The sequence below is a fragment of the Nannospalax galili genome, unplaced genomic scaffold, assembly GCF_000622305.1.
Source record: "Nannospalax galili isolate Female #2095 unplaced genomic scaffold, S.galili_v1.0 scaffold732, whole genome shotgun sequence".
Taxonomy (NCBI): domain Eukaryota; kingdom Metazoa; phylum Chordata; class Mammalia; order Rodentia; family Spalacidae; genus Nannospalax; species Nannospalax galili.
Window position 1 is genome coordinate 122,552 of NW_008330574.1, and position 22,245 is coordinate 144,796.

Consider the following 22,245-nt stretch of genomic DNA (forward strand, 5'->3'; position numbering starts at 1 on the left):
AAGTTCCCATGTGGGGGCTGGAGGGCTGGAGAGAAGGCTCAGCGGTTAAGAGCACTGACTGCTCTTGCAGAGGACCCGGGTTTGATTCCCAGCACCCACATGGCAGCTGTAAACTGTCCTTAACTCCAGTTCCAGGGGAATCCGAAGCCCTCTTCTGACCTCCACAGCATTTCATGACATGGGTGCACTAACATACATGCAGGCAATACACTCATATGCATAAAATAAAATAAAAAAAGTTGCCATGTATGGTGATGCATGCCTTTTAGTCCCAGCACTGCAGAGATCTAGCCCAGTCTGGTCTATATAGGGGGATCCAGGACAGGTGAAGCTACCGGGAGATCCTATCTCAAAAAACCAACAGGCAACCAACCAAGCAACCAACCAAAACTAAGAAGTAAATCTTAAGATTAAAAAAGTCAGTTATGCTGGGCATGGTGGCGCACGCCTTTAATCCCAATCCCAGCACTTGGGAGGCAGAGGCAGGCGGATCTCTGTGAGTTCGAGACCAGCCTGGTCTCCATAGTGAATCCAGGACAGCTGGGGCTACAGGGAGACCCTGTCTCAAAAAGACCAAAAAAAAAAAAAAAGTCAGTTATGCCGGGCGTGGTGGCGCAGGCCTTTAATTCCAGCACTTGGGAGGTAGAGGCAGGCGGCTCTCTGTGAGTTCAAGGCCAGCCTGGTCTACATAGTGAGTTTCAGGACAGCTGGGGCTACAGAGAGACCCTGTCTCAAAAAGACCAAAAAAAAAAAAAAGTCAGTTATCTACTAATGGTTTCTCTTTGTAATCTGGGATTACGCTCTCATACCTAGTCGTTTACAAGAATGGGTTAGCAGCTCAGAAATGAACCTGCTTTAACATGGTGAGTGAAGCAGCTTTTAAATGCCACAAATTCTCCCCTTCAAGATATTCATGCTCCTCTTCCCTCACAGTATGTATGTCCCTTTTTCAAGGTAACTTGCTGACTAATTATAAACAAGCTATAGAAATGATGTATTAGTTCTGCAATTTAAGACTCAGGAGATCTTGCTGGCTTCTACCTCTGCCCTGAGACAACATGTGCAGAAGCCAGAACCTAAGAAGTGAATATACAATCTGGAGCTATCATCAAGTACTGGACAACAGTGGAGGAGGGAAGGTCTTCTGAACTTTCTTCCTTTTTTTTTTTTTGGCCTTTTGAGACAGGGTCTCCCTGTAGCCCCAACTGTCCTGGAACTCACTATGTAGACCAGGCTGGCCTCAAACTCACAGAGATCCACCTGCCTCTGCCTCCCAAGTGCTGGGATTATAGGTATGTGCCACCACGCCCAGCCTCTTCTTTTTTTGATCTTATTAAGAAAGGGTCTCCCTGTAGCCCCAGCTAGCCTGGAACTCTCTTTGTAGACTAGGCTGGCCTCAAACTCCCAGAGATCCACCTGCCTCTGCCTCCCGAGTGCTGGGATTAAAGGCATGTGCCACTACACCCAGCCTGTCTTCTGGACTTTCTAGCACAGTCGATTCTCTAGCTGAAGGCACTACATAGGTAAACCCTGCAGAAACTACTAAAGAACCATTCAGTCAACCTCCAAAATTGAGAGAAATATAAAACTGGTATTTTAAGCTACTCAACTTTGAGTTGCAATAGAAACTAAAGGGATGTCAGCTGGCACTCTCACAGATAAACAGAAAGTAAGTGCTTCTGTTCCCTGACTTCACCATAAATAAGAGAAGCATTCTGATTAAGGAAAACTTACTCAGCTGCCAAGAATCCTAAAGAAACCAAGAATAGAACTCGTAATAGGTTCTATAACTGATGGGTCTCAGAGAGTTACCATCCTAGAAACCTGTGCCATTAGAGGCATTAGCCCTAAGCCCATCCCATTACTCACGCTTCTCGGTCTTCTCTGTCCCTCTTGATTCTTTTTAGTTCTCGCACTTTCCATGCTTCATATTCCTCCTCATCATTTTCATCATCAGTATTGAGAGCATCTAGTGCAGCAAGTGATCGCTTGTTCTCCTCCAACTCTTTCTTGGTCTCCTCTTCTACAATCTAGGTAAGGAAAACAACTCAGCTATTGAGCTTCCTTCATCTGTAAACAAACCCAACTGCACACCGGCAAGCACTCAATCCACAACTACTTGCAGTACCTTTAGTGTGTACTTGCGCCTCTCTTCAGCCATACGTTTTGCTTCCTGCTCCAGTTCCTTTTGTTTCAGTGCTTCGGCTTCACGTTCTTGAACTGTCACTCGGTCCTTCCTGCATCACAGAGGTCCTGTTAATTGCCCAAAATTCTTAGAGTAGAAAGTTGCCCTCCAGATCTAGTCTCATCCAAATAAGACAAAGCCCAAATTGGGAGTCATCTCAGGTCAGAACTGAACCTAGACTTTTCACTCACTAAACAAGGTATATTCCTGGCATTTTAACTTTTCTTAAATTAAATTTTTTTCATTATTAATTTTTTATATTATTATTATATTTTAAATATATTATCTTTTTTTTTTTTTTGGTCTTTTTGAGACAGGGTCTCCCTGTAACCCCAGCTGTCCTGGAACTATGTAGACCAGGCTGGCCTTGAACTCACAGAGATCCACCTCCCTCTGCCTCCCAAGTGCTGGGATTAAAGGCGTGTGCCACCACGCCCAGCTATATTATTATTTTTAAAAAATTTTATGAATGTGTACATGCCTGCATGTAGGTAAGTGCACCCAATGTCGTGCAATGCCTGCGGAGGTCAGAAGAGGCTGTCGGATCCCCTGGGATTGGAGTTATGGACAGTTGTTAGTTGCCATATGGGTGCTGGGATTTGAACCCGGGTCTTCTGTAAGAACAACTAGTGTTCTTAACTGCTGAGCCATCTCTCCAGCCCCTTCATTTTATTTTTATGCAACTCTGGCTGGTCTCAAACTCCTGGCAATCCTCTTGTCACAACCTTCCAGAGTGTTGGGATTATAAGCAATTACCACCATGTGTAACCGGCCAAGTACTCTACCAACTGAGTTGTTATCTATCCCCATACCGCAGGGCTTCTTCTCCTTTCTTGGTAATAGGAATTGAATCCCGAATTATATCCTCAGCTCTTTTTATTGTATGATGTGAGTATACGATGATATGTTCATGAGCTGAACGTGCTGGCTCATGCCTTTTATCCCAGCACTCAGGAGGCAGAGGCAGGTGGACTTCTATGAGTTCAAGGCCAACCTGGTCTATATAGAGTTCCAGGTCAGCTGGGGCTACAGGGAGACCCTATCTCAAAAAGACAGCCCCACTGTTTTAAATTTTGATACAGGATCTCATTAAGTTGTCGAACTTGGCCTTGAATTCACTCTGTAGACAAGTCTGGCCTTGAACTTGGCACACCCTATCTCAGCATCCTTAACAGTGGGGATCACAGGGGTGTATTACCAGGTCAGTCAGTGCTCTTAATTGCTGAGTCATCTCTCCAGCCCCAGAAATTTTTTAAAGATTAATTTTGTGCTTACAACATAATCTTGCCTGCTGATGCAGTTTAGTGTTACAGAATTTTTCTAGTATGTGTAGGGATTTCATCCCTAGTACCACAAAAACAAAATAAAAAAAATTCACCAAAATTGATAAGCCAGGCATGGTGGCACATACTTGTAATCCCAGCACTTAGGAAGCTGAAGCAAGAAGATTTTAAGTGAAGCCAGTATGGGCCTCACAGTGAATTTTAAAACAGCTTAGGCTATATAGCACACCCTGTCTCAAAACACACACATACCACCCTTAGACAAATGTATACTTTCTAATGGGAAAGGGAGGTGTGCAAACCAGGTCAGACTTTCTGCTAACACCATGCTATTTCTTAGCACCTATAGTGCAGGACCAGAGCACTGGGAAGAAGATTTTCACTTAGTGATCACATTTCAGAAGAACATGGGATAAGGAGCCTTTTACTGTTGACCTAAAACAGAACTATGTGGATTTCTGACCCTGGCTTGAAATTAAAGTTGCCAAGGCCGGCTTTGAACTCATTCTGTAGCTCAGGCTGGCCTTGAACTAGCAATCCTCTTGCCTCAGCCTACTAGATTATAGGCCTAGCTAGGATTATAGACCTGGCCAGCCAGATACTTACTTTCGAATAAAGACAGGCTTAAGGCGAGGCTCCATCTCATCTTCACTGTCTGTATACTCCTCATATTCAGACTCTGATTCTGACTCCTCCCCAGAACGTCCTTCATCTTCCACTTCCATGACTTCCATCTCTTCATTTTTCCTCTCCTGTGCACGCTGACGCATCATGCCACGGCGCCGCTCTATTTCCTGCCAAAGCATACATTTATTATTCAGGTCCAAGCCCTACTTACTACTAAGCTACATCCTCAGCACCTAGGATGGGCTTTTATTTCGCCTTCAAGCTCACCAACTTCTGATAGGAGTAAGTACAAGTCAGCATTTCATTTTCAATCTTACCCCCAAAGGAAACATATCAGTGTTCTGCCAAAAGCAGGAAATCTTGTGCCTTTATAGCCTCCAAAAATGAGCATTAGAACAAAATTTTCTTGTATCTAGGAAAAAACCCTCCCATTTTCCTTTCTCATACCTCATCATCAATTTCTTCTTCCTCTTCTTCACTGCTATCTTCTCGTTCCATGTGCCAAGCATCTCCTTCTACTTCTGAGTCACTTTCTCCTACCACTTCAGGTTCCACTATTTTCCGATGCCGAGCCAATCTGAAAAGCAGAATCTCCGAGTGTAACATCATCCTCATAAAATAAAGGAGCATCAACCACATTTCCCTAGTTGCACAGCATCTTAAAACTGTATTTACTTTCATTAATACTGAAGTCTTTTTTTGTTTTGAGACAGTCTCTTTTTTTTTTTTTTTGTCTCTTTTGAGACAGGGTCTCTCTGTAGCCCCTGCTGTCCTGGAACTCACTATGTAGACCAGGCTGGCCTTGAACTCACAAATCTCCTTGCCTCTGCCTCCCCAGTGCTGGGATTAAAGGCATGTGTAACCATACCTGGCTGTTTAAAAGAAATTTTTTTAAACCCCTTTTTAAAAACATTTTTTAAAATTTTATTATTTTTATTTTATGTGTATGAGTATATTGCCTGCATGTATGTGAGTGCACCCATGTCGTGCAATGCCATGGAGGTCAGAAGAGAGCTTTGGATTCCCCTGGAACTGGAGTTAAGGACAGTTCGTAGCCGCCATGTGGGTGCTGGGAATCGGACCCAGGTCCTCTGCAAGAGCAGTCAATACTCTTAACCACTGGGCCATCTCTCTAGTCCATTTTTACATTTAAAAAAATATACTTTTAGCTGGGCATGGTGGCACACGCCTTTAGTCCCAGCACTAGGGAGGCAGAGGCGGGCGGATCTCTGTGAGCTCGAGGCCAGCCTGGTCTACATAGTGAGTTCCAGGCCAGCTGGGGCTACTGGGAGACCCTGTTTCAAAAAGACAAAAAAAAATTTTTATTTTATGTGTACGAGTGTTTTGTTTGCATGTATGTAAGTGTACCAGTGTCGTGCAAAGCTCATGAAGGACAGAAGAGGGTGTCGAATTCCCTGGAACTAGAGTTATGGATGGTTGTTAGTTGCCATGTGGGTGCTAGGACTCAAACCTGGGTCCACTGGAAGAGCAATCAGTGCTCTTAACTGCTGAGCCATCTCTCCAGCCCCACAATGCTCTGATTTCTACTATCTCTCTCTTTTTTTTTTTGGTGTCATAGTTTCCTCACTTGTACACTAGGGATAGTAGTATAAAGATATTAAGAATTAGCAAACAGAATCTATTAGGAAGAGTATATATGGCTCTGAGTACTAGTCAAGTATTAGCTACTATCATTATTATTAATTCATCAGTAGAGGTAAGAGTTCAGGGAAACATAAGCCTTGTCATTACCGTTCTTCCACATCTTCACTAATACGGTTCTGTAACCGTCGCAGTCGGGGGTCACTAGATGAGTCCTCTTCCTGTTCCTCGGGCTCTGCTTCTTGTTCTTTAGCTTTCTTAATGAACTGAAATTCTTCATCCTCCTCATCTGAGGACTCCATAGGGGCATAATCTGGCCTCTTTCCGGACACATAACGTTTTACCTTCACTTTTTCCATTGAAATTTCACCTGAGCAAAAAAGAAAACTTATGTTTCAGTATTCTCTCCCAATTTCCTTCAATCTTTGGCCTTTGTAGGAATAGTCTGTATACCCAGTGGACAGGAATCTAAGCAGGATATGACAGCCACTACCCAGCTACATATTCATTTAATGGTGCTTTCCTATAAAGATCAAGGCAAGAGGAGGCATTATGAACATGAACACTAAGACACTGAGGCTTACCTTGGGACAATGCAGTAGAGGAATGTGAGCAGTAAAATAGCAGAAAGGACCCCTATAAATTCATGCTGCACCACCTCAACAATACCCTTATTAAACAAATCTTTTATTTAATGTGCTTATTATTGGCCCATTAGCAAGAGTGATTTAAGTGGAAACATAAAGCAAAATACCACTTAAGCATGTGTATGCAGATGTGTGCAGGTGGAGAGGTCAGAAGTTAACTCAGGGGCCTTCCTCAATCTCAGAGATCCACCTGCCTCTGCCACCCAGTTGTTGAGATTATAGGTATGTACCACCATGCCTGGCTGAAAAATAATAAAACATATCTTTTAAAAATCCACAGAAGCCAGAAGAGAGAGTTGAATTCCCTGGAACTGGAGTTAAAGATGGTTGTTGGCCACTGTGTGGGTCCTGGGAACTGAACTCAGGTCCTTTGGATGAGTAGCCCATGCTCTTAACTGTAGAGCCATCTCTCCAGTCCTGAAAAACACATCTTTTGCAGGAAGGATTACAAGTTCAAGGTCTAGGGCCAGTGAGATAGCTCAGTGGGCAAATGGTGATTGACAACAAGCCTGTGACTTGAGAGTTTAATCCCTGGAACCATGTGGGGTCAAGTTGTCTTCTGACCTCTATGAGCCCTCCATGGCATGTGTACACACACAAACAAATAAATGTAATTTTTTAAAAAAAGCACAACAAAATGTAAGTTGACAGAATAGTTAATTCATAGAAAAGAAAACCTATGGAGCTTCTAAAAATATATGAAGAAAACATTCATTACCACTAGTAACCAGGGAAATGTAAATTAAAATGATGTAGTGCTATTTCATACCCATTAACTTGTAACAAAAAAAAGAAAAGAAAAAGAAAAAATTCAGTTAGTGCTTTTAACTGCTGGGCCATCTCGTTGACCCAGATTGGGCGAAGTTTTGAAAATTGTATAATTGGCCAGGCATGGTGGCGCACGCCTTTAATCCCAGCACTCGGGAGGCAGAGGCAGGTGGATCTTTGTGAGTTCAAGGCCAGCCTGGTCTGCATAGTAAGTTCCAGGACTGCTGGGCCTACAGAGAGACCCTGTCTCAAAAAAAAAAAAAAAAAGTTTATTTTATGTATTTTGTCTACAATGCATGTAAGTGCACATGTGTGCAATGTTCACAGAAATCAGAAGAGTGGGCTAGATCCTCTGGAACTGGAGTTATAGATAGTTGCTAGCTGCCATGTAGGTGCTTCAAAATGAACTCGGGTCCTCTGCAAAAGCAGCCAGTGCTCTTAACTACTGAGCCAGCTCTCCAGCCACCAAAAGATGATTATTAAAAGTCATGTTGAGGGAGACTATTACAGAGTTCCACAACTGGTCACACGCAGAGTAAGTGCTTGAGTGATGCCCAGCCTTAAGTGACTTATCAACAGTGGAGCCTCTACATCTAAGGTTCATGGAACATAGTGGAACAGGGTGTAGAGAGAATACTAATGCATCTCTCAACTCTCATCAGTGAAGTTTCCTTATGTAACATAATGTGATGCATAGAAAAAGCCACAACTGGTTAAAACATAGAGAATAAGAGACTATAGGCAGGTGTGGTGGCACATACCTTTAATCCCAGAACTCAGGAGGCAGAGGCAGGCAGATCTCTGTGAGTTCAAGGCAGCCTGGTCTATATAATGAGTTCCAGGCCAGCTGGAGATACAGGGAGACCCTGTCTCAACAACCAACCCCCCCCCCCCCGGCAAAAAAAGAAACTACAGAGTGCGTGTCCCTGGATAGAACTCCTTTATAACACCACACCCACCCACAGCTTAGGGCCCATTGTAGAAGAGGTAGAAAGATTGTTAAGAGCCAGGGCTGGTGCATGATCATTAAGGAAAGAAAGGCTTCCCGGCCTCTGAGAACTTGCTCTTTTGAATTTGTAGCAATGGCGACAGCATGCATAAGACCTATGCTGACTCAATCAGACAAAAATTGAACATAGAACTGGGGAAATGAGCAGCAGGCTCCAACCTTAACCAAGGTGCTATTGGCAGCTGATTATTGCTGGGTGAGGGAAAGTTGATTTTCTTTAAGGGAGTGATAGGCTGACTAGACCCCAGTGGATGAACTTGTTCTGAGAGACATCTTGGTACACTAACTTGACTTGATAGGCCTTAACATATATGACAGAATACATGAAATCTGGTGGAGCAGGCTATGGGGGGGTGTAAATGGGGGAGGGAGGTTTAAATATGATTAAGATGTATTGTATGAAATGCACAAAAACTCAATAAATAAAAAATATACATTGAGGGGAAAAAAAAGCCACGTTGACCAAAGAAAACGAAGGGTTGGGGCTGTAGCTCATTCAATCTTCAGAACCAAAAATTAAATAAGTAAATAAAAAAGATAAATAAAAAAAGAGCAGGTGTGCAGGTGTATGCCTTTAACCCCAGCACTCAGGCAGGCAGATCTCTGTGAGTTTGAGGTCAGCATGGTTTACACAGCAAGTTCCAGGGCAGCTGGGGACACATAATGAGACCCTAACTCCTTAAATAGGTATAATGTTCCTCATCTACACTCACTGAACTCTTATCCGCCCTCTAAGGATCAAATTAAATTCCATCTTTTTTGAGTTTTCTTTGGGCTGAGGATGTCACTCAGTATTAGAACTTGCCTAGCAGGTGCAATACTTGGATTTACCCCTTTCCAGGGGTGGGTTTCCCTTGATTAGTCCAATCTGAGGTGATGATCCTTTCTCTGCTTGGGGATGTGCCTCTGCATCCACTAGAACTCCTGTATTCCGTAAAGTTAAGGGCACTGTCTTAAACAACTTTGTATTAAATTTAATAAGCACAGTCACTGCACCCACCTCAATGAGGTTAGGAGCTTGTGCTTTAGTAGGGGGAGACAGACATAAACATTACAGTAACTGACAAAGAATTTTAAAAGTAGCATAAACACTCGGCTATGGATAACAAGAGGAACGGTATTCGGCGTATCATCTGCAAACAGCCATTCACTGCATATATTAAAGAAATTAATGGGAGTCAAAGGAAGAGGCGTGCTTGCTGTATATGAGCGAACAGGTAACAGGAAGATGATTAGATAGATGAAGTGGATCCCCCACCACATTTTAGTTATTGGGACCGGGTGCGAATATGGGGGGCGGAGAGAAGAAATTAAAGCTAGGCCTTGAGGGTCAGCGGGGCTGCTATGACAGGTTTAGGGATACTGAGGCTCCGACAGGTAAGATCCAATTGGAAGAGGGGTGAGCACGGTACCTTTCTCATTGCGAACCGGGACGGCCCCGGCCGTGGACTGGATGGGTGGTTGCTTCATGAGTGCGCTAGGGACCGACATGATGACGGCTGCGGCGGAGATGCCCCAAACTCGACTGACCCCCAACAGTGAAGACGACAGGAGCAGGATGCCGCGTTCCACCGACCTCCGCCGTCTCTGCGCGGCCGACGGAAACCACTAAAGCGGAGCTAGAGAAACCGGAAGTATGCAACGGGAGGATTGTGGGAATTTGGAGGACCTCTGAGAGCCTCCTTTTAAACCGCCGGTCTGTAATATGCCCAAATTGCTGGCATTTCTCCCGCCCTGGGATTTGGAGTCCCTCTGGGAGGCTCAAATGAAAGGTTCATTTGTTACGTTGTTTTGAAGAAATGGAGACGCCAGTGAGGGGCTGTGTGCACCTTGTGGAGAGCTCAGAAGAGTGAACTGGACGCCTGACTCACTTGTAATCCCAACATCTGGGAGGCTGAGACCGGACAATGGTCGCGTTTTGGAAGCCAGCCTGGGCTACACAGCGAGTTCCAGGTCAGCTAAGCTACATAGTCAGACCCTGTCTCCAAAGAGAGAGAGAGAGAGAGAGAGAGAGAGAGAGAGAGAGAGAGAGCGAGAGAGAGAAAGAGAGAGAAAGTCTATGAGGGGGACCATGGTGGCGGACGCCGTTAATCCCAGAATTCAGGAGGCAGAGATGGGCAAATCTCTGAAATCAAGGCCAGCCTGATCTACTGGTCTACATAATGAGTTCCAGGCCAGCTGGGGCAACAGGGAGACTTTGTTTAAAAAAAAAAAGTGAATTGGAATTTATGGAATTCAACATATTTCTTTGTAGAAAGGACCTGAAGCCGGGCGTGGTGGCGCACGCCTTTAATCCCAGCACTTGGGAGGCAGAGGCAGGCAGATCTCTGAGTTCAAGGCCAGCCTGGTCTACATAGTGAGTCCCAGGCCAGCTGGGGCTACAGAGAGATCCTATCTCAAAAAAAAACCCAACAAAACTGCACCAATAAGCTGTGGCACCCACGCACAGTCCGCTCCGCCTTCCCAGCCGCGGCGGTTCCTCCCCCAGCTGCACACCGCTCCAGAGGATCCGCCCATGGGCCCGCCCCACTAAAGCCCTGCCCACAACTGAGGTCCCATGCCGCCAGCCAGAGCTTCGCTCACAACCCTAGCCGGCCCAGCAAAGCTCCGCCCACAACCGAGCCCCCCCCCCCGCTAGTTCGAGGCCCCGCCCACAAACCCGAGTCTGTCTCGCCTAGTCCCGCGCAGTTTTGGCGCGAAGACATCAGCTGCTGAGTGGCGGAAAGATGTCTTGGCCGATCGCAGAGGCTGAGGGAAGGGCGGGCTCCAAACAGTGTCCTGAGGTTCAGGTGAGACGGCGGTCGACGCTCTCGAGTCCTCCTGACTTCTAGGAGCGATCCGCTAGGGCTGGCACTTGGCGCGCAGGAAAAGCCGCGGCTCCTGCGGTGTTTGTTAAAGCAAAGTTAGGCCCCTAACGCTTGAAGAAAGTGGGTTTTTGAGACAGGGTCTCCCTGCATCTCCAGCTGACCTGGAACTCGCTATGTAGACCAGACTGGCTTCGAACTCAGAGATCCGCCTGCCTCTGCCTCCTCCGGAGTGTTGGGATTAAAGGTTTCTTAACTACTCTAGAAATAAAGGTAAAATCTCTTGTTCCCTGCATTTGCTTTTGCTGGAGTTCTTGTCAGCTTTAACCAATTCTATCTAATCCGAAGACAACTATTGGAGTGAGTAATTTAATCGCCACATTTACAAACTCATGGGCCAAAAAATGCGCTTAGTAGAATCAGTAATTCCGTTCAGCTTAGTGTATTTTATATAGAGATTTTGGAGTGGGAAATAAATTTCCTAAGTAGGTAATCAATTTGAATTTTGCTGTCGTTGTAAATAAGAATTAGATATAGTTATACACATTTGTTGGGTGTTTTGTAGGGAAGAGCATGGGACCTGGGAGTCCTAATTTTCTCTTCCTTTTTCTCACGAATAGGTGAATGAATATAAAGAAAATGAAAACCTTGCTTATACGACTCTGAAACCAATACAGACTACAACTTTAGGAAAAGCAATCAAGGTTTATCTTTCTCCCTTTTCGCTCAGTAATTATAAATTAGACCCACCTAAATTGTCCAAATCCCTATTAGCAAAGAATTCTAACAATGTAGTGGTGTGTAAGAAGACTAAACTAAAGAAAAATTGCAGAGAATTTTTAACTCCAAAGAGAGAATTAACTGTGCAAAAGTCATCCCTGGATACTTATACTGAAAGTAACAAGCTGGAACACAAGAGCAGTTCAGATTTGGTGACTCCCAGTGGGGATATGGAGAGCAGTGATGAGGACACCACACCAGGCCTGGTAAGAGCTCAGTTAGTAGTTTGTGCTAGTTTTCTATGCATTTTGAAATTCAAAGTTCTGAAAGCTAAGGTTGTAAAGAATCTCTAGCATAATCTTATTTTATCATCTAAATTAAAAAGATTATTCTGGCTGGGCACACCTTTAATCCCAGTACTCAGGAAGCAGAGGCAGGTGAATCTCTGGGATGGGGCCCAGCCTGGTCTACATAGAGAGCTCCAGGCCAGACAGGAATATACAGTGAGGCCCAATCTCAAAAACCAAAAAGGCAAAACCAACAAAAATTATTCTGTATGTGATTGTGTATGTGTGGGTTGTGCATGTGCCATGCCAGGAGTGTGAGGTCAGAGGACAAGTAATGGGAGTCTGTTCTCTGCTTCTACCATGTGGGTCAGCTTTTCAGACTTGATTGCAGGCATCTTACCTGATGAGTCATCTTGCCACCCCTCTAATGTAAATTTAATTGAGTTTTTATTTTTTGAGTCAGGTACATAGCCAGGTTAGCCCTCCAACTCACAATCTCCTCGCCTCTGCCTTGTTAAATGCTGGGATTACAGATATGTGCCACCATGTATGACTAGAAATTTTATTTTTACTTATTTATGTTTTGTCTTTTTTTTCTTTTTCCTTTTTCCTTTTTTTTGTCTTTTTGAGACAGGGTCTCCCTGTAGCCCCAGCTGGCCTAGATCTCACTTTGTAGACCAGGCTGGCCTTGAGCTCAAAGAGATCTGCCTGCCTCTGCCTCCCAAGTGCTGGGACTAAAGGTGTGTGCCACCATGCCAAGCCATGTTTTGTCTTTCTAAGACAGGATCTTCCTGTAGGCCCAACTGGCCTGAAAATTGTTATGTAGACCAGGTTGGCCTCACCGCAGAGATCACCTGCCTCTACCTCCTGAGTGTTGGATTAAAGGCGTGCACCACCACACACCCAGCTTGGAAATTTTATTTTTAAAATATTTAGCAGGTAACTTCCTTGGATCCATGTTGTCTTGGTTTTGATGTAGGAAGTGTTGACTTGATCATTACTGTTTCCCTTTTTCGCTCTTCTCAGTTTATTGAACGTATTTGGGTATACGAATACAAGGTTTAAGCAGTTTTGCCAGAACTCAGGTTTGCTGAACTTAAGAGCTTTCGATACTTGATGTCAGGGTGCGAAAAACCATCATTAATTAATTGCATTGATAATATAGACAATATTTTCTTTTAAAAAATATTTTATTATTTTTATTTTATGTGTATAAGTGTGTGTAAGTGCACTCATGTTGTGCAATGCCCTTGGAGGTCAGAAGAAGGCCTCGGATCCCCTGGAACTGGGGTTACGGATGGTTGGTAGCTTGTACTGGGAATTGAATATGAGTCCTCTGCAAGAGCAGTCAGTGCTCTTAACCGCTGACCCATCTCTCCAGCCCCGAGGATACTTTAGAAAGACATTGTAGCCAGGCATGATGGGGTACATCTGTGATTCCAGCACTTGGGAGGTGTTGCACCACATGAGACTCTGCCTTAAAACAACAAAAAGGAATTAGGTATTTAATTCTTTTGGCTTCTACTGCCTACCAGGAATGTTATGCTCCATTCAAAATGATAGCTTTTATAGGTCAAGATAAATTCATTCTACATGACAAAAAGTTGATGGAACTAGGGGAACAGAAAATGAAGCCAATGAATGCTGGGAATATAATGCCCTGTATTCACGAGGCCCTGGGTTCAATCCCCAGTACTCCCTCCACCAAAAAAAGTTGCTTCTACAGTCTGTCCTTCCCTCTCTTTTTCCTCCCTCCCTTCCTTCCTCCCTCCATTCCTTCCTTCCTTTCAGCAGGGTTTCACTATATAGTCTTGACTGACCTAGAACTCATTATGTAGATCAGGCTAGCCTTGTACTCAGACCTGCTGGCCTCTGCCTCTGAGTGCTGGGATTAAAAAGGTGTGTACCACCATGCCTGGCTATTTCTAGTTTCTTACAGACACTGATACTACTGGTGTGGGACAGTTCTTTGAAAACTGCTGGATTATATTATCTCTTGGGCCTCTTAAACTAAGATTACTGAGTGTATGAAGTTAATATAAAGCAGAATTTTGGTTAGATATAGTGAATAGAAACTATAGCAATAGAAATCTTCAAGCAGCATCATGAATGCCCAGGATACAATATTTACTTTTTTTTGTGGTGCTGGGGATTGAACCTAAGGCCTCATACATGTTCTACCAGTAAGTTATATATCCTTCTCAACACTTTTTTTTTTTTGTCTTTTTGAGACAGATCTGGTAGCCCCAGCTGGTCTAGAACTTGCTATGTAGACCAGGCTGTCCTTGATCTCACAGAGATCTGCTTGTCTCTGCCTTCCGTTCATTGTATTTTTATTATGGTGCTACCAACAGAACTGCATTTCCAGTACCCCCCTTAAGAAAAGTTTAAGACGGGTTCTCATGTAGCCTAGGCTGGCCTCAAATTCCCTTGGATCAGTTGTTGTGGTGCTTGCTTTTAAACCCAGCACTCAGGAAACAGGTAGGCAGATCTCTGTCAGTTCAAGGCCAACCTGGGCCGCATAGTGAGATCCTGTCTTACACACCTAATCAAACAAACCAATCCCTCATTCCCCAGACTCACAGTGTACCTGAGAATGACTTTGAACCTCTGATTTTCCACCTCCCAAGTATTGGGATTACAGGTGTATGCCAGTGTATCCCAGTTGCAGTTGATATTTTAAAAATTGAGGTAACCTTAGGTTAATGGAAAAACTGTAAAAATAATATAATTAGGTGGCCAGTATGTACCTATAATAATCGCACTTGGGAGACAGCCAAGAGGATCACAAATTCCTGGCCTATCTGACTGCAAGGCTACATAACCAGATCCTGCTTCAAATTTAAATATATAAAAAAAGTATAGATATATAATTTGTATTTGTATTTCTCATTTAACTTACCTATGTTAACCTGTTACAGAGCCATAGACCATTTGTCAAACTAAGAAATTCATCCTCACACAGTACTGTTACTTATTTACTCAATTTTTATATGTATGAGTGTTTTGCCTGAATGTATATAAGTGTACCCTTGGATGCAATGACCAAGAGGCCAGAAGAAAACAGGGCTTCAGATCCCTGGAACTGGAATTACAGACTGTTGTTAGCTGCCATGTGGGTGCTAGGGCTGAAACCCAGGTCCTCTGCAAGAGCAGTCAGTGTTCTTAACCTCTGAGCCATCTCTCCACTCTAACCTTTTGTTTTGTTTTTTTGAGACAGGGTCTCCCTATAGCCCCAGCTGGCCTCAAACTTGCTATGGAGACCAGGATGGCCTTGATACTCAGTCTGCCTGCCTTTGCCTCCCTGATGCTGGAATATAAAGATGTGGGAGTCTTTTGCAAGAGCAGTCAGTGTTCTTTACCACTTAGTCATCTTTCCAAACCCTGTTTTTGTAGGGTTTTTGTGGTCTTTTTTTTGAGACAGGGTCTCCCTGTAGCCCCAGCTAGCCTAGAACTTGGTATGTAGACTGGGCTGGCTTTGAACTCCCAGAGGTCCACCTGCTTTTGCCTCCCCAGTGCTGGGATTAAAGGCATGTGCCACCACTCCCTGCTGTTTTTGTGTTTTTGAGACAGGGTTTCACTATATAGCACTGGCTGACCTGGAACTTACAGAGATCTGCCTGCCTCTGCCTCCTGAGTTCTAGGAATGTGCAACCATGCCCAGCCTTTCATACAGTACTGTTAACTAAAGCACAGAACTATTAGGATTTCAACAATTTTTATAGTTTTTGTTTATTTATTTTTTCCTATTTCATTGTCCTGGCCAGGATTATACAGCATATTTAGTTTTCATATCTTTGCATTCTCCTCTGATCTGTGACAGTTTCTCAATCTTTTATGTCCTTGATGCTTTTTGAAGAGTCTAGACAATTATTTTGGATACTATTTCTGAATTTGCATTGTCTGGTGTCTTTTCATGATTAGATTATGATTTTTCTTTTTCTTTGTTGAGATAGTGTCTGGGGATTACAGTTATATATCACTAGTACTGGTTTTGGTTCCATTTTGTTTTTTTGAGACAGGTCTCACTGTAGCTCAGGCTGGCCTGTAACTTACTTATATAGCCAGATTGGCCTCAAACTCTTGGTAGCCCTCCTGCCTCAACTTCCCAAGTGCTGGAATTACAGATAGCCTGAGCTATCACACCAGACAGATTAAGGTTTTCATTATTGGAAGGGCCCCATGTAAGTGTGTCCTCAGTATATCCTTAGCATTTAAAGCAATCTCCCTATAGTGTCAAGGTCCTCAGTGACTACCTGAGACAGTGTCAGACCTTGGATATACTGTAGTAGGTAGGGCCTCTTACCTGTGCTTTTACTTTTTGAGGTTTCACTTTCTGTTCTCTGAATTTTCACTTACCCATGTGGTCAATGAGAAGGGTGGATAGAGAATAGTATGATATTTTTTGAGAACCTGAGTGTGGGAGCATACAGCTGTAATCCCAGTGCTCTAGGAGGCAGACATAGGATGATTGAAAATTTTAGGCCAGCTTGGGCTACAGAGTGAGACCCTGTCTCAAACTCCTCTCCCAAGGGGGGAAAAGATATGAGAGAGAGACACAGAGACTACATTCACATTAGTTTACCTATTTTTAAAAATTTTATTTGCGTGTATGCCGTGTGTGCTGGGGCCCATGGGTGCCAGAAGAGAGTATCAGATCCCCTGAGGCTGGAGTTACAGGAAGTTGCGGGCCACCTGATTTGGGTCCTCTGAAAGAGCAGCAAGTTCTCTTAGCCATGGAGCCATCTCTCTAGCCCTCACATAATTAAAAAAACCCTTTTTTAAAGATGGGCATGGTGGCATAGGGCAGATCTCTGTGAGTTCAAGGCCAACCTGGTCTATATAACAAATTCTAGGTCAGCCAGGGATACATTGTGAGACCTTGTTTCCAAAAAAGTTTTTTTTTTTTTTGGTCTTTTTGAAGCAGGGTCTCTCTGTAGCCCTAGCTGGCCTTGATTCTCTGTGGAGACCAGGCTGGCCTCGAACTCACAGAAATACTTCTGCCTCTGCCTCCCAAGTGCTGGGACTAAAGGTGTGTGCCACCACGCCCTGCCCGTGATTATTTTTTTAGGTTAGGCTATAATGGATTTCATCACAGCATCTTCATATGTGTTATTACATGTTGTTCTCATTTGTTTCCCTCCCCTGCTGTCCTCCCCTCAAGTCCCCCCTTACTGCTTGCTTATTACATGTATTTTATTATCCTATCTCTCACCTCCCTTAAAATTTTTTTCTCTCCTCTCATTATCTCCTTTCTAGTTTTGTGACTTACATACTCACTTAACTATGCCTGCGTGTGGGCAGGCCAGAGAGTCATGTCAGGATGTGTTTCTTCTATCACGTCTCCATTTTTTTTTTTAAATTGTTTTTGAGACAAGTTTTTTTTTTTTTTAAGTTTTGCTATTTTCATTCAATATAATTGATGGTATTTAGATCCCCTCCCCTATCCACACCTCCCCTTAATGCCCCCACCCAATTTAATGTACCTCTTTTATATATATAATTAGGCCTCTAGAGTCTTAATTTTTGTCCCCAAATGTCCTTTAGTGGATCCTTCCATTGGAGCCTGGTTAACCTACTAAGAGTCCCATCCTTGAAAGAGACTGTGAGACATCTTTTTTTTTTTTTTGTCTTTTTGAGACAGGGTATCCCTGTAGCCCCAGGTGTCCTGGAACTCACTATGTAGACCAGGCTGGCCTTGAACTCACAGAGATCCACCTGCCTCTGCCTCCCAAGTGCTGGGATTAAAGGCATATGCCACAATGCCTGGCACCATTCCTTCTTTTTTTAAATATTTTTTTACTTATTATTTTTATTTTATGTGTATGAGTGTTATGCCTGCATGTAGTTAAGTGCACCCGTGTCCTGCAATGCCAGTGGAGGATGGAAGAGGCTGTTGGATCCCCTGGAACTGGAGTTATGGGCAGTTGTTAGCTGCCATGTGGGTTCTGGGATTTGAACCCAGGTCTTCTGTAAGAACAGTCAGTGTTCTTAACCGCTGAGCCATCTCTCCAGCCCCCCCCCCCCTTTCTTTAGACATGGTCTCATTGTTGTAGCCCCCCCGACCTAGAACTCACTATGTAGACCAGGCTGGCCTTGAACTCACAGAGATCCCCTTGTCTCTGCCTCCCAAGTGCTGGGACTGAAGGTGTGTACCACCACAACCGGCCTGTACTTTTCAAATGTAAGTTTTTCAAAGGTTTCTTTGAAGGGCTGTGAGGTGACCATTTCAGATTTAATAACAGTATTTTGTCAGTAACCTCAAAAATCCCAGCCAGGAAGGATCCTTTTTTCCCCATGTGGTCATCTTAAGGAAGGCCTGATGTAAGAGGATGCACTTTAGAAATCTTGAAAACAAGTTTGTGAATGGTCTACTAAAGACACTGCTTCTGATATGGATGGCCTCATTCAGTGTGTGCTCTACTAGTTTTATATCTTCAAAGTCACCCTTTATGATGAGGAGCTTGTTTGTCCTTGTTTCAAATGCTGCCTGATTTCTCCTAACAGATCTGCATCTGTAATCTTTCTTCAGCTTTCACAGCTCCAAAATGATTCTGGATTCTGATTTGGGACATCAGTTCATTTAGTCGACCCTTGAACTGAGTAGGTGCATTTAGTTCACATTGAATCTAGCTGAACCTGTAACTGTTCTTCATCAGCCTGTATAGTGTAGCCACTGCCCCCATCATCACCACACATATACAGAAATAAATGAATGTAAAAAACATTTTTTTTAAGGCAGCAATGTCTAAGTCTCAGCGTGGGCATTGAGGGTTATTATTTATATCTTTAAAAAATCATTTAATGAGTGTGTGTATGTTGTGTACTCTGCACTTCCACTATGTGAATACTAGGGATCAAATTCAAGTCGCCAGATTTGGTGGCTGGCACCTTTACCTGCTGATCCATTTCCTTGACCCAAAATTTAAATTTAATAACTACACACACATGGGCCTGGAGAGGTGGCTCAGTGGTTAAGAGCACTGGCTGCTCTTGCAGGGGACCTAGGTTTGGTTCCCAGCACCCACATGGTAGCTAATAGCAGTCCGTAACTTCAGTTCCAGAGAACCCGATGCCCTTTTCTGGCCTCCAGAGGCATTGCATGACAGGGGTATACTTATGTACATGTAGGTAATATCCTCACACACATAAAATATGTATTTTTTTTTTAATGCACACACATAGCCAGGAGTGGTGGCACACGCCTTTAATCCCAGCGCTTGGGAGGCAGAGGCAGGAAAATCTCTGTGAGTTCAAGGCCAGCCTGGTCTACCTAGTGAGTTCCAGGACAGCTGGGGCTACAGGGAGACCCTATCTCAAAAAAGACAAAAAAGACAAAAAAAAAAAAATACACATATGTATACATACATACACCATGAAGGGGTAGAAGAAATTAGAAAGAAAAACTATTTCCACCTTACAATAATAAATTCATATAGAGATAATGGCTTTTTCATACCTGCCATGTATAACCCCTGTTCTCAGGAATCTACTATATGCTACAGTACTTCAGCAAAATGAGAGAATAACCCAAGGAAAAAGTACAGAAACAGAAGTTCCAACACAGGTAAAAGAAAATTCAAAGCTATGTGTGGTGGCACACATCTGTAATCCTAGCACTTGGAAGAATATAGTAGAAATTATTACAAGTTCAAGGCCAGCCTGGTCAACACAGTGAGACTGTTTCAACAAAAAGACAAAAATCTCAAAAGAAAATTGTTCAAAGGCAAAACAGTGTGAAATGGCTCTTAAGGGAGAAGACAAAAGGCACTAGACAGTATTTCCCGAAGAAGGCAGCTTTGATTTATAGAAAGAAATTTTAAAATTTGATAAAGCCTGGGCTAAAAAAGGACATGCAAAGGGAAAGAATGTGCGTAAGGTGTGGTGCGACTGAATCAAACCTTATCTTCCAGTGGAGGCAATGGAGGGAGGGTGCTGATGAGAAGGCTCAAAGTTCTCTCCCTCTTTCTCGCTCCCTCTCTCCCATGCCCCTTTCCCTAAGTCTCTCTCAAATCTCTCAGTCTTTCTCTCTTTACCGCTCCCTCTACCTTCCCCCTCAGTCTCCTCCTCCCACTCCAGGGTATCACTATATAGCCCAGGCTGGCCTCCAATTCTCCATCCTCTTGCCTCAGTCTCTCTTATACTGGGAGTGCTAGCATTAAAGGCAGATGCCAACAAGCTCACTGGCTTTTGTATTTTGAAAAATCCTCAAAATCAGAAAATCTGAAAGGCATATGGCAGGAAACTGCTAGCTGCCTTGTTTATGTATACATGTGTGCTTAGAATTATCTATGTGTCTATGCAATATATACATTCACAGGTATAATTATCTAACAACATATATGTGCACAGATTACTCTGACCAAAATATTCTTCTCAAAGTGAAATTAGAATGTTTGTATATGTCATTGCCTAGTTTTGCTTTGTTGAGACGGGTTTCATGTAGCGCAGCCTGGGCTAGAACATGCTATGTGGCCAAAGATGACCTTTAACTTCTGATCCTCCTGCCTCCACCTCCCTTGGATTTCAAGTATACAGGCTCATACCCTGTTAATGGGTGCTGGTAATCCAATCCAGGGCTTCCTATAGGCTAGGCAAGCACTCTACCAACTGTGCTATATCCCCCGTCCCTCCACCACCCACTTTTTTCCCCCCTTGGAGACAGGGTCTTGGTATATACCCAGGCTGGCCTGGCACTCACTATGTACACTACGCTGGCCTTGAACTCCGAGGAAACTCATGGATCTTTCTCACAGACCTTTACAGGTCCTAATCAAACAAAATTCAAAGGAAAAACAGATGTGTGCCACCATAGTCAGCTTTCCTGTGGAATTTGTATTGGACCCAGGGCCTTGAATTTGCTAAGCAATCACTTTCCTACTGAGCTACAGTCCTAGACTTTAATATGTCTTTAGAATTGTCTTTTTTTGTTTTTGGAGACAAGGTCTCATGTATCTCAGGCTGGGCTTGAACCTGTTATGTGACTGAGGATAACCTTGAACTTCTAATCTTCTTGCCTCTATCTCCCAAGTGCTGGGATTATAGATGCTTATCTAAATGCCCTGTTTTTTGCAGTGCTGGGGATTGAACCCAGGGTTTTATGAATTCTAGGCAAGCACTCTACCAACTGAACTATGTCGTTAGCTCCTGTGTTGCTCACTTACGCCAGCCCCCAGCTCACAATGCATTTGCCTTGGCTTTCTGAGGAATTGGGATATAGATGTGTATCATTACACTTGGCTTAGAATATTTTGTGTGTGTGGTGTGTATGCACATGGGTATACAAGTCTTCATGCTTTTGTGTGTGGTGCTTGTATGGAGGCCAGAGGTTGATGTTAGGTGCCTTAGTCTTTTGCTCCTCACCTTATTTTTTGAGACATGTTCTCCTACTGAATGAACATGGAGCTTGATAACTGGCCGCACTGACCAGCCAACAAGCCCCAGGGATCATCTTGTCTTTGCCTTGCGTTGCTAGGATCACGGGTGTGACTCACACATGTGCATTCATTTACTCTACTGTGTTTAATGGAAATGTTTTATTTTAATAAACTTTTGGCTTTGAGGAGTAGTTTGCTATAAGGCTATGCTACTTGACTCCCGATATCACATTACTTCTTTTTTAAAAATTAAAAAAAATTTAATTTTAATAATTAAATATTTTATTTATTTTATGTGTATGCATATATTGCCTGCATGTAGGTATGTGCACCCATGTTTCGCAATGCCCGTGGAGGTCAGAAGAGGCTGTCGGAATCCCAGGGACTAGAGTAATGGACGGTTGTTAGCTGCCATGTGGGTGCTGGGATTTGAACCCGGGTCTTCTGCAAGAACAGTGTTCTTAACCACTGAGCCATCTCTCCAGCCCCAGATTACTTCTTTTTAAAATGGAAAGTCATACAATTATCTCATCGCAAATTCAGACTCTCTTATTACCCAGTGCAGCAAAGATTAAGTGCCATTTGGTAAAATAGTCTGATAAATAGAGGAGTGCGATTGGAAGGAAAGTACTTGTGTAGAGAATGAATTGACTAGTTTTGTGTGATATTTTTGCTATATGTGAAGTAATGGATTTTTTTGGATGTAATTATAGGATGATTTTTCAGGATTGTCACCATATGAGAGGAAAAGATTGAAGAATATCAGAGAAAATGCAAACTTTTTTGCTTCTCTTCAGTTATCTGAGGTTTGTATGAGGTTTGTAATTAAAACCAAGAAGGCATTCCTCTTGCTATTTGGTTGATGAAATAATTAGATTATCAGTTTTCATGGTGTCAAAGGAGGAAAGGCAAAATTCAAGCCAGATTTGGCGTAAA

General features: G+C 43.4%; 2 protein-coding genes across 3 annotated transcripts in view; one reads left to right on the top strand and one right to left on the bottom strand.

The window, feature by feature from the left end:
• The window catches only part of Mfap1 (microfibril associated protein 1), a 16,019-nt gene extending 6,280 nt beyond the window's left edge, over positions 1–9,739 (bottom strand). The window contains exons 1-6 of the mRNA XM_008849046.3: positions 9,534–9,739; positions 5,848–6,067; positions 4,543–4,672; positions 4,075–4,262; positions 2,129–2,237; positions 1,870–2,030 (exon numbers count right to left, since the gene is read on the bottom strand). Of these exons, the coding sequence (XP_008847268.1) occupies positions 1,870–2,030; positions 2,129–2,237; positions 4,075–4,262; positions 4,543–4,672; positions 5,848–6,067; positions 9,534–9,612 (887 nt within the window). The 5' untranslated portion in view covers positions 9,613–9,739. The remainder of the gene's footprint in view (positions 1–1,869; positions 2,031–2,128; positions 2,238–4,074; positions 4,263–4,542; positions 4,673–5,847; positions 6,068–9,533) is intronic.
• A 1,047-nt stretch (positions 9,740–10,786) lies between these two features.
• Wdr76 (WD repeat domain 76) overlaps positions 10,787–22,245 on the top strand; it is a 41,115-nt gene continuing 29,656 nt past the window's right edge. For both annotated transcript variants that reach the window (XM_008849054.3, XM_029554033.1), the window contains exons 1-3: positions 10,787–10,910; positions 11,546–11,911; positions 22,023–22,115. In XM_008849054.3, coding sequence (XP_008847276.1) covers positions 10,848–10,910; positions 11,546–11,911; positions 22,023–22,115 — 522 coding nt within the window. In that variant the 5' untranslated portion in view covers positions 10,787–10,847. The remainder of the gene's footprint in view (positions 10,911–11,545; positions 11,912–22,022; positions 22,116–22,245) is intronic.